Source organism: Ciona intestinalis, unplaced genomic scaffold (assembly GCF_000224145.3).
Source record: "Ciona intestinalis unplaced genomic scaffold, KH HT000075.2, whole genome shotgun sequence".
In the NCBI taxonomy this organism is placed as follows: Eukaryota; Metazoa; Chordata; class Ascidiacea; order Phlebobranchia; family Cionidae; genus Ciona; species Ciona intestinalis.
In genome coordinates, this window is record NW_004190397.2 from 165,062 (window position 1) to 175,582 (window position 10,521).

Here is a 10,521-nt window from a genome sequence, read left to right on the forward strand (position 1 = left end):
TATTTAACATACCCTAATGTTTCGAATGTGATTCAGATCCATCAAATCGTAAACCGAGAATCGAACGTTAGTTTTACAATCACGACTGTAAGGACGATTAATGACACCAATTACATCATAACGAACGGAACCATGTATTGCTGCGGGAATAGAAAGATTAATTTCTGAAAAGATTAAAAAAAGTTATTTTATTAGCCATTTAAAGATTAAAGAAGTTATTTTATTAGCCATTTAAAAATTTAAAAAAGTTATTTTATTAGCCAATTAAAGACTTTAAAAAGTTATTTTATTAGCCATTTGAAGATTAAAAAAATTGTTATATTAGCCATTCGAATGAGGATCATTTATACCCTTTTGAATGAATGAATGCAACTGCTGGGTTACAAGCAGGTGTGTTAACCACTTTGCCACAGTGCCAGATAGGCACATGTTATACAAACTCGAATTTTAATGTTGTTCAACTAAATGGTGTATTATAAAAATAATAATAATAACTTTATTTGTCTCTTCAATTACGGTAGCAAAGATTTATAAATATTTTAAACGAAAAGACAGGATATAGCGCCAGAACAACAGTTGTGAAAACACACTTACAGTTAAAAACATATTTACATTTTAATGGAAGAAAATAAGCGTGGTCACTACACCTAGTAACATTATAATGTTTGTATACTGTTTTATATAATAATAAATAAAGAATCTAAACTAGAAGGGTGAGGTCTTCAATCAGGCACACCTGAGACCTAGGATGTAGGTATATTGCCACATTATCCCAACACTCAGGGTTTTACAATTTCTACCCCACTGAAGTAGCTTATAAATATAAAATATGCTGGGGTAAGATGGGTGATGTTTTTATTTTATTTCCTTGACCCATTTACAGAATTATAGACTCTAAAAAGGTGTTGTTAAGTTTTCAAAACAAGATCGGGAAATATGGAATTTAGATACTAAAATATCCCATCTTACCCCACAGTAGTAGTTTGTAGATAGGCATATACCCTTACCTTCTAAAGATGCTGGCAATTGAGCAGGCAACTGGTATTGAAATGGGAAACATGACTGTCCAGCGGGCAACTGTGTGGCATTTTGGTAAAGCCCAATACAACCTGTGTGTTAGGAAGTTATAAAACACAAAACATTAGGGTTTTTTATCTCTTCGAATATATTATCAGGTTTATTAATACAATAAAGAGAAAGGTTTAGCAACAAATTGACGGTTGTTAAAAACATGCTGTGTAAAAATTAGTAATACTGTCAATTGTCAAATAAAAGCGAACCACTTATTTTCTTCCAATTAAAAGTATATGCTTTAAACTGTAAGCGTGTTTTAACAACTGTTGTTTTATCGCTATATCCTGTCTTTACGTTTAAAATATATCTAATTTTTCGCTACCGTAATCGAAGAGACAAAGAAAGTTATTATTATTAATATGGGATATACCTTGACCATAAACACACAAAGAGTTGTCAAAATAGGTCTCTGAATCATTATATGTTCTAGATGTTTTATCTTGCTGTACTGTCCACATGACTTTAGATTTTCCCACGAACTTAATATTGATAGCTGTTAATAATTTTAAAACTTTGCATTAGATATACTTTGGAATGCATATTCTGCGACTAATTCAAGGTTATTGTTTTATTAATACTTTTCAAAACTACATACTAAAAATACCAAAAATGTCGTTAAAATACAACTTAACCTAAATTAACATTTTAAGAAAGTGGTGAACCCTATTAAAAGATATTATTTTGTGCCACATACCTCTTACATTCATTGGAGCCTTAAGAACAATAAGGGCGCACCCGGATACGATTTCTCCGCCGGTATATGCGCTTTTATTCCCGTCGAATGCAATGGTAAAGCTTAACAACTCAGACATATCTGTATACTATTATAATCTTATAAGTTGTTGTGTGAATTGGCGCTCGAAGCCGACGGCCCGCTGATTTTAAAAGAGTTTTGCTCGTAAAAGATTTACAAAATAAACACACGACATGCTAAATAATCTTTACCCTTATGCATTCACATTTAAACATTTTTTTGGTTATGAAACATTCAAAATTACATGTATGACATATTATACAGTGTATACACTTAAATATACTTTCACTTATTACATTTAAAAAATATTCAAGTAGTAGGCTATATAATACACACAACATTCAGATTTAGCTGTATACATTAGCACACAATTTTGTTGTAAAAAATCTGACATCAAAATTTGAATGGCACCTATCTAAAACACAACATAGTTGATATTCATAATAAACTGAACTGGCTACATAACATTTTCAGTCTACAGAATTGTGTATAACAACTACAGAACTGAAAATCATAAATTATCTGTACTCGTGACAAATACATGCCTAGCATTACATCATTTCCTGTTACAATAAATGAGTTTCTCAAAACTTGCTGCAATGGAAAACTACTATAGCTTTTTCAAGTTGAGTGGAAAATTACAAGAAATTTTCAAGTGAAATGAATAACAAGCTTAAAATAGCATTTATTTTTGTGGTGTTTCAAAATACTTCACTGTCGGTCAAATACAGTACAACCTAACATATATAAACACCTGTGTAAAATAGTACAACCAATTTAAGGTTATTATTTTGTTAATATTTTTTTTAACTACCTGTTAAAATTTTTGAAGTGTTGGTCAAATACAGCTTAACTTATATAAACATATGTGAAAAATGTGGAACTAATTTTTAGTTATTGTTTTCTTGAAGCTTGTAAAACTACCTCTCGCAGGTATACAAAATGGACTGTTTTTTTTCATTTTTATTATTAATATACAACTAGTATAGTATAAATGTACATCTGCAAACAATTAAAGGTAATTAGAATATATAACTGAGGGTTATAAATAACAGGAATAATTCAAATGCAATGTCAGTAAAATAAGGTTTAAAAGGGGTTTTATTATAAATTTGCATCACAGTTTAAACATTGCAAAATTTTCAAAAAGCCAACAACTGTTTAAAAAGTACATACAATTGTAAATTTTGCATCAGAGTTTAAACATAATCACATTTACGGGCATATTAGAATATTCTTACGAAAAGATAGTTAAAATGTGGGGAACATATCATAAGAATGAAGAAAATTGGACACTTACTGATAAGAGGCGTATTGGTTAATATAACAGTGAAGTCTATTGTATATATAGTTGTTAAAAAAAGATCCACAAAAGGCTAAATATATTGCAGTTAGTGGCAAAAATGTAAAATATTTTGTGTTGGGGACAAAACCAATTTACATCGTTTTTTAATTATTTCTGCTTTTTGGATTCCTATTTTTTTAAATAATACTTTTATTGGGAGTAGAAACCAATTTACATTGTCTTAATTATTTATGAATTTTAGATGATTATTTTTTAAACAATACTTTTATTGATAGACATAAGTTTAAGAACTTCGAAATGATAGATGGTTAGACTGTGAAGATTAGGTAGGGTATTTTAAAGCAATAAAAAGTGCGACGTAAAAATATATTTTAAGGTAAGATTATGTTTTAGTTGTTTGGTTGTCAGAGCAAAAAAAATAGCAATGCAATTTTAGATTTATACTTTTTATAAAATTCAAAAAAAAAAAAAGTGTCACAAATTTGATGTTTGATAAGGTATATTACATATGGCTTTCAAAACATATATTTGTCATGTTTTTCAACTTTAAAACTGAAACTATTTATTTATGTTACAAATGCAAAAATATAAGACCTAGAAATTCACTGCGGATTTTGCCACTGAAACTTAAAAATCTGTCTTATTTTAAATGTGCTACTATGCCAAATAAAACATAGCTTATGTACATGATATTAGTAAGCATATGTAACTAAAATATTCCAGTTAATTTTAAGGCTTATATGTTCTAAATATGTAATGGGCTAACATGCCAGATCAGAAACCAGAGTTTTAAGCCAAGCTATCACACAATTTTTATAAGTATACAGGACTACAGGTATCAGTCATATACATAAACCCAGCTTAAAAATCTAAGTGATTTTTGTTCTATTCTATGTGGGTGAGGTTCTACAGTAAGGCACGTCATGGGACCTGAGATTTAGGCCAGGATTGGCCTATAGTTTAGTTGTATGTAAAAGCTGACTGACTCCAGTCATAATATGTATATTGGGGTGCAAAGCTCTGGCCTCCCATCATGTGGTTATTATCGTCGTCGTCTTTGATTGCAACTTCTCCGCCTACGACTGCCATGTAGGAAGGTGGGGGCACTGTGAAGGGTTAAATGGGTAACGTTAGGGGTCCATCCAGGAATTTGTGAGGGTTTAACTATATCAAGAATATCCCTAAAGTATGGGCTTTTGTTAAAAATACTTTTGATGCTACGTGGCTATGCATAATTAGTATATAAAAATATTTGGAAGTTTCGTGCTATGCATACTAAGTATAAAAAATACTTTAGGAAGTTCCATGCTATGTGTACTAAGTATACAACATACTTTGTCTTTGGAAGTTGTAGTTTTGCATGCTTAACATATAAAATACTTTAGAAGTTATGTGCCTATGCATACTGAGTATACAACATACTTTGGAAGTTGTGCCTATGCATACTTAGCATATAAAATACTTTAGAAAGTTCCGTGTCTTTGTATACTAAGTATACAACATACTTTGGAAGTTGTGCCTATGCATACTTAGCACATAAAATACTTTAGAAGGTATGTGCCTTTGCATACTAAGTATATAAAATACTTTAGAATTTGTACCACTGAGCATACTTAGTATATAACCTACTTTGATAAGCTGGTGGCATTGGTTGCGGTGTGGGGGCAGTTGCGGTGGGTTGCAGTGGGATTTCCCCTCCAGGCTGGGGCATAGTGGGTGGAAGCTGACTATAAGGGGTAATACCCTGTAGTGGGACTGTTCCCAGTTTAATTGGAACTTTAACACAAAGATCTTTGCTCAATCGAGGTAACACAACTCTGAACTAGAAATTAGAATGGATGAGAGTTGAGGTTAGCGGGAAAATATTCCAAAATTTTTAGGGTAGTGAGACCTATTTATATCACTATATTTGCGTTAAAATAAAAAAAAGTATTATTTTTTTGGTTTTGCAAATCATTTTTTTTAGAGAATTTTTGTTTATTGTGGGGCTGGTTGTACTCAATGGTTAGGATTTCTATTCCATGTAGGTGAGGCCCCACTGTGTGGCACGCCTTAGGTCCTAGCTTCCTAGGATTTAGGCCAGGATTGGCCCATTACCCTACAACTAGTTATAATCAACATATCAGTAACCTAATTTTACTTATAGAAAATAAGCTGCAAATGATATGAAATACATATGGAAGATAACAAGAAAAAACAGCCATAATGAAACGCGTAGTTTATAAAATTTGTTAAAGAAAAACAAAATAAAATATTTTATCCAAAACATTATTTCTTTTTATCAATAAGCGAGTTTTAACAGCTGTTGTTTTACTGTTACTACTCGTTTTTGCTTTTGTAAACTCTCTTGTTTTTCGTTATCGTGACCGAAGAGACGAAATTCATTGATTCATTTATACAATTAGGATTTCAAATAATTGGTTTACCTCCAAATAATGTTCAATATTCATGATGTTGCAATTCCTCAGTTCGGATGGTGGTAACGCTGGTATCTGGGGGAAAAATGGGTTGTGTTGTATGGTTTAACAGAGGCATGAGGTGTATGCTAGTGTATAAGAACAACCCATGTCATAACCTGACACTCAAGTGTACGACAGTAAGCATGAGGTGTATGGATACACCATGTGTGTCTGGTGTATAAGAAGACATCCATGTTATAACTTGACAGTGAGCATGAGGTGTGTGAATACACCATGTATGTCCAGTGTATAAGAAGTCACCCATGTTATAACTTAACAGTGAGCATCAGAGCATGAGGTGTGTGAATACATCATGTGTTCCTGGTGTATAAGAAGACACCCATGTTATAACTCGAAAATAAGCATAAGGTGTATAAATATTAAATACAGCAATATAAAATCTTAATACCTGAATTCTTTCATTATTCCAATGTATAGTTTGACGTCTAGTAACAGCAGGTCCTTCTACGTCCGCCATAGACTTGCGCCAAGTTCTTGTCTTTTTATGTGGAGCCACAGCCATGAAACGAACTTTCTGTACAACTGATGCTCTAGTCAGTTTTAACTTGCGTGTGCTGCAATAGAAATTATATATAAGTCAGATATTTATTTGCATTCAGCATGTGTGTAAGAGACGCCTTACACCTGTTTAACTTAAAATAAATGGCTCGTTTTTCTGCTAGGTGTAGTGACCATGCTTATTTTCTTCCAATTAAATGTAAATATGTTTTTAACTGAAGTGTGTTTTAACAACTGTTGTTTTGTCGCTATATCCTGTCTTTTCGTTTAAAACATTTCTAAATCTTCGCTACCGTAATCGAAGAGACAAATAAAAGTTATTATTATTATTAATATGACTGTGGTTTTGCAGTATTGTATAGTTTATTGGTCATTATTAAAACAAGGAAATAAATAAGATTTATCGTAAATCTTATATGTGTAACCATTTCCATTTCTGCTTAAAAAACGAAATTAGATAATATGATTATTGTAATACTTGTGTGCTACATTTGGCATACGTTCACAGAGTCATTAGGGAAAAATCATTAATAAAAACATTCTTTAAAAAACAGTTCCCAAAAGATAAGCATTGAAACAATCTAAATATAAAAGTGACAGCCCATATGTGAGGGTGAGATTAGACTTTTATTATGACTTGTATGTTGTAACTTCTTGTATGACTATAATTTAGACAACCCATTAAAGAGTAGTGACCACTGGGTTGGAGAAATTGCGTTAAGTGTCTTTTCTAAGGACACATAGCGCACAACAGTAGCAGCGAAGAGCCTTGAACCAATAACCTCTAGGTTTCATAGATGCGTGCTAACCACTTTGCCACGGCGTCGGACAATATTAAAATAAAAACACACCTGCCGTTTTCAGCTGTAGCATTAATTGTAATGAATTCTCCTGGTACATATCCAGTCCTATCAGCCCGCACTACAGCAGTAATGGGATTACTGGCGCAGCACCAACAGCAGATTGTTTTTGAGTCTTCGGCAGTTGGCGAAATCTGCGTAGAAATTGTTAAATGAATGTAACTTGTTTATTCTCACGCAGCGGGGCAATGATAGCCGTTATAACACGGGTGTTCACTTTGTGCCCACTCATGATTAACCACGTATGTAAATTTGTGCTGACTGTTTTTTATTTGTAAAGTGCCGCTGACAATACAGTAGGTTGGGGAAGATGGGACGACCTATCATCTTATTTTCTCGTCCCATTTGATAGCAAACAAAGAACATTCAAAGAATTATAAAACCATAACCTTACGACTCCCATAGGCCGTGGTTAATTGTTTGAAACACGATTAGGACATTTGGATATTATGTGCTAAAGGTGTCCCATCTTCCCTTACCCTACTATATAAATAACCCATTGGAGACCATTGAGTTGGTTCAACTGCGTTTAAGTGTACAAGAAGACAGATGCTTAACTGCATTGAGCATTGAACCTGGTATCCTTCAGTTACGATGCAAGCCCTAAGCTGTAGCATCCGGCAACACACAAAGTCACAAAGACACTTACTCTTGCATCTGTTTCCAGGTTGAGATCATATGAATCCAGAACTGTGAATGCAGCTTTGGTTTTGGGATCAAAATGCCACGGACGATCAATTGAAGCATGGATAAGGTAACGCACATGACCGTGGGCCCCTGTGTTTGTTAAAAATTAAATATTTTAAATAATATATAAATATAAAGTATGGAGGGACACTTTTTCATTATATTTTCTCTTCCAATTTGGTAGTAAACGAAGAACATTTATAGAATTATAAAACCGTATCCTCACGACTCCCATAGACCCTTGTTAATCAGGATATTATGTTCTAAATGTGTCCCGTCTTCTCCCACCCTACTGTATATATATATATATTTTTTTTTTTAATTTTACATTGTGTCTTGGTTCCTAGGACATAGGCACCAAAACCTTTAAATGCAAGGAAAGCATGGCTAATTGGCTAGTAATATTAGATTGTTTAGTAGTATTTTATAAGGCTGGTACTAGTACTGATATAATGCAGAATAATCTAATATATTTTTGGCTTATAAAATCTAGAATCCGCACGTAGGCACTGGCTGTGGCCTACTAGCCACTCCGAGTTGTGTATTGTATATACAGTGTATTTACAGTTCAGATGGTACACAGCGGCAAAAGTACGTATACAATGGAGGGGAATTAATAACCGTAACATAAAAAATGGCCTGCATACTCTGCCACACTTAGCGGCTTAGGTTTGGGACCTATGAATAGAAATGTAAGCCAGAGTTGCCCAAAAGTCCATAAACAAACGAAATATAGTTACCTTCAAATGAAGACGGTAATGTAGGGGGAAGAAAAAACTGGAATGGAAACACACTTTGCCCTGCAGGTAGCTCTTCTGAGTTTGCAAAAGCTCCAACTGACCCTGCGTGTAAAATGGTCTAGCTATTGCAACAATTTGTACACTTCATAAATGATGTAATTATATGCCTACAGATTATGTTATGTAAAGATAAATTCCTAGACAACCCATTAGAGAGTACTCAGAGTAGTGACCACTGGGTTAATCTTTCTTTTCTTTCTATGCTATAACATACAAGAGAATGGGAATTTGGGCAAAAAGACGTGTCACAACTTATGATACGTCTGCTGCAGCCAGTCTGTATATATTTATATATATATATACATTATACATCTTTTAAATAATACAGTCTGACACCCATGTTAGAGCATAAGCTGTATGAACACACAATGTGTGTTTGATGTATAAGAAGACACCCATGTTATAACTTGACAGTCAGCATGAGCTGTATGAATACACAATGAGTGCTTGGTGTATAAGAAGACACCCATGTTATAACTCGACAGTCAGCATGAGCTGTATGAATACACAATGTGTGTTTGGAGTATAAGAAGAAACCCATGTTATAATAACTCGACAGTAAACATGAGGTGTATGAATATATGTGTGTATGGTGTATAACAGAGCACCATTTTTTACACTTAACTAATTTCTAACCATATACAAAGTACCTTCTCCATACACGGAAACCTCTTCTTTAAAGTATTGCTCACAAGAGCTATACCGAACAGTGTATGTTGTTTTGCCAGTAGACCTTGTTTCTGTCCAAGAGACTTGTGCTTTGCCAGAAAACTTTATTTTAACAGCTGAAGGTAAAATAACAGATTAAGTATATATATAGACTGCTGTACTACATGCATTTAAATTTTATCATTCAGTACACCTATTCGGCACAGTGGTTAGCACACCTGGGCCTCGTCGACGCTGCTACCATTGTGGGTGTATGTGTTCTTGGGCAAGTCACTTAACGACAATTGTTCCAACCCAGTGGTCACTAATGGGTTGTCTAAATTGTCATCTCTACAGACAAAAAACAATCACACACAAAGTTACAACTATGGTGACTTATAAGTGGGAATGAGGTGTATGAAACAGAACATCTATGTTATAATGACTGTTGTTCATAATGACACAAGTTATATGCGCCGTATAAGTTATATTCAACTAGTTTAATCAATGCGTATTAATAAGAATCATCATTTTTACAAATTAGTAAATAACTGTTTATTGTATTACTGACTTTTGTTGGTTTGGTTATTTATATCCTCGTGGGTAGGAACTTGAGTGACTTAACCATCGTTGCCACTCACATGCTAAAAGTGGAGTTGTTAAAGCTATTACGTTGGGGAAATATTACGAACACGCATTAGAATTCTATAAGCATTCTCACCTTTCATTCTCATTGGTTCTTCTAGCTCAATAAGAATCGAGCCATTGACAGGTTGTCCCGGAGAGTAAATCACTTTATTATCATGAAACTGCACCGTAAAATTTTTCACACCCATTTTAAGTTCAATTTGTAACACTTAAAAACCAAAACCTGTGTGCCTTATTACGGCGATATAGCTTCGAATGTAAAAAGTGTAAAATTTACGAATAATTTAGTAAAATACCACGCCTAAATGGAATGTAAGTCGTATATATCCTAAATGTTGTTTTGTCGGAAGTCACATGCCCTCTACGCATTTACGCAACCATGTGGAACGTAAATCACGAGTGTAAACAAATGGAAAGTTACCAAAAACCTACTAAAACTTACTTTACCAGAGATGACTTCACGGATGAAATTTTCCTCATACAAGTTTTACAAACACTTTTAGTAAAATTTTTACTACATTTTTATATTTTAATGTTTATTAATGTATTTAAAATGTACTTGGGGAAATACCCAGACGGTAAATACGTATTTACATCATGACCCAGCAAAAACAAATCTAAATTAAAAGTAATCTCGTATTTTCTATATATACACTGCGTTTAGCCTTGGAACTATTAAGATTTATCACAAATTGACATACCATTGTGGACATTGCCAACTTAAAACACACTCTGATCATATGGTTAATCAGTAACTATGACATGT

The 10,521-nt window shown here is 33.4% G+C and overlaps 2 protein-coding genes across 3 annotated transcripts in view; both read right to left on the reverse strand.

Moving 5' to 3' along the window:
* Nucleotides 1–2,496, reverse strand: part of LOC104266552 (arrestin domain-containing protein 3-like) — a 7,095-nt gene extending 4,599 nt beyond the window's left edge. Inside the window, exons 1-4 of one of the 2 annotated variants that reach the window (XM_026838360.1) lie at nt 1,769–2,496; nt 1,445–1,567; nt 1,008–1,109; nt 13–140 (exon numbers count right to left, since the gene is read on the reverse strand). In XM_026838360.1, coding sequence (XP_026694161.1) covers nt 13–140; nt 1,008–1,109; nt 1,445–1,567; nt 1,769–1,886 — 471 coding nt within the window. In that variant the 5' untranslated portion in view covers nt 1,887–2,496. The remainder of the gene's footprint in view (nt 1–12; nt 141–1,007; nt 1,110–1,444; nt 1,568–1,768) is intronic. The other variant, XM_018815455.2, reaches the window with a different exon arrangement.
* Nucleotides 2,497–3,622: 1,126 nt separating this feature from the next.
* On the reverse strand, nt 3,623–10,044 carry LOC100187026 (arrestin domain-containing protein 3-like). The gene is made up of 9 exons (XM_002123054.4): nt 9,829–10,044; nt 9,110–9,244; nt 8,400–8,501; nt 7,622–7,749; nt 6,964–7,106; nt 6,003–6,168; nt 5,561–5,626; nt 4,764–4,956; nt 3,623–4,240 (listed from the first exon to the last, which is right to left on the reverse strand). Exons 1-9 carry the CDS (start codon nt 9,941–9,943, stop codon nt 4,095–4,097), a joined length of 1,194 nt encoding a protein of 397 aa, XP_002123090.1. The 5' UTR covers nt 9,944–10,044; the 3' UTR covers nt 3,623–4,094.
* Between the last annotated feature and the right edge of the window lie 477 nt (nt 10,045–10,521).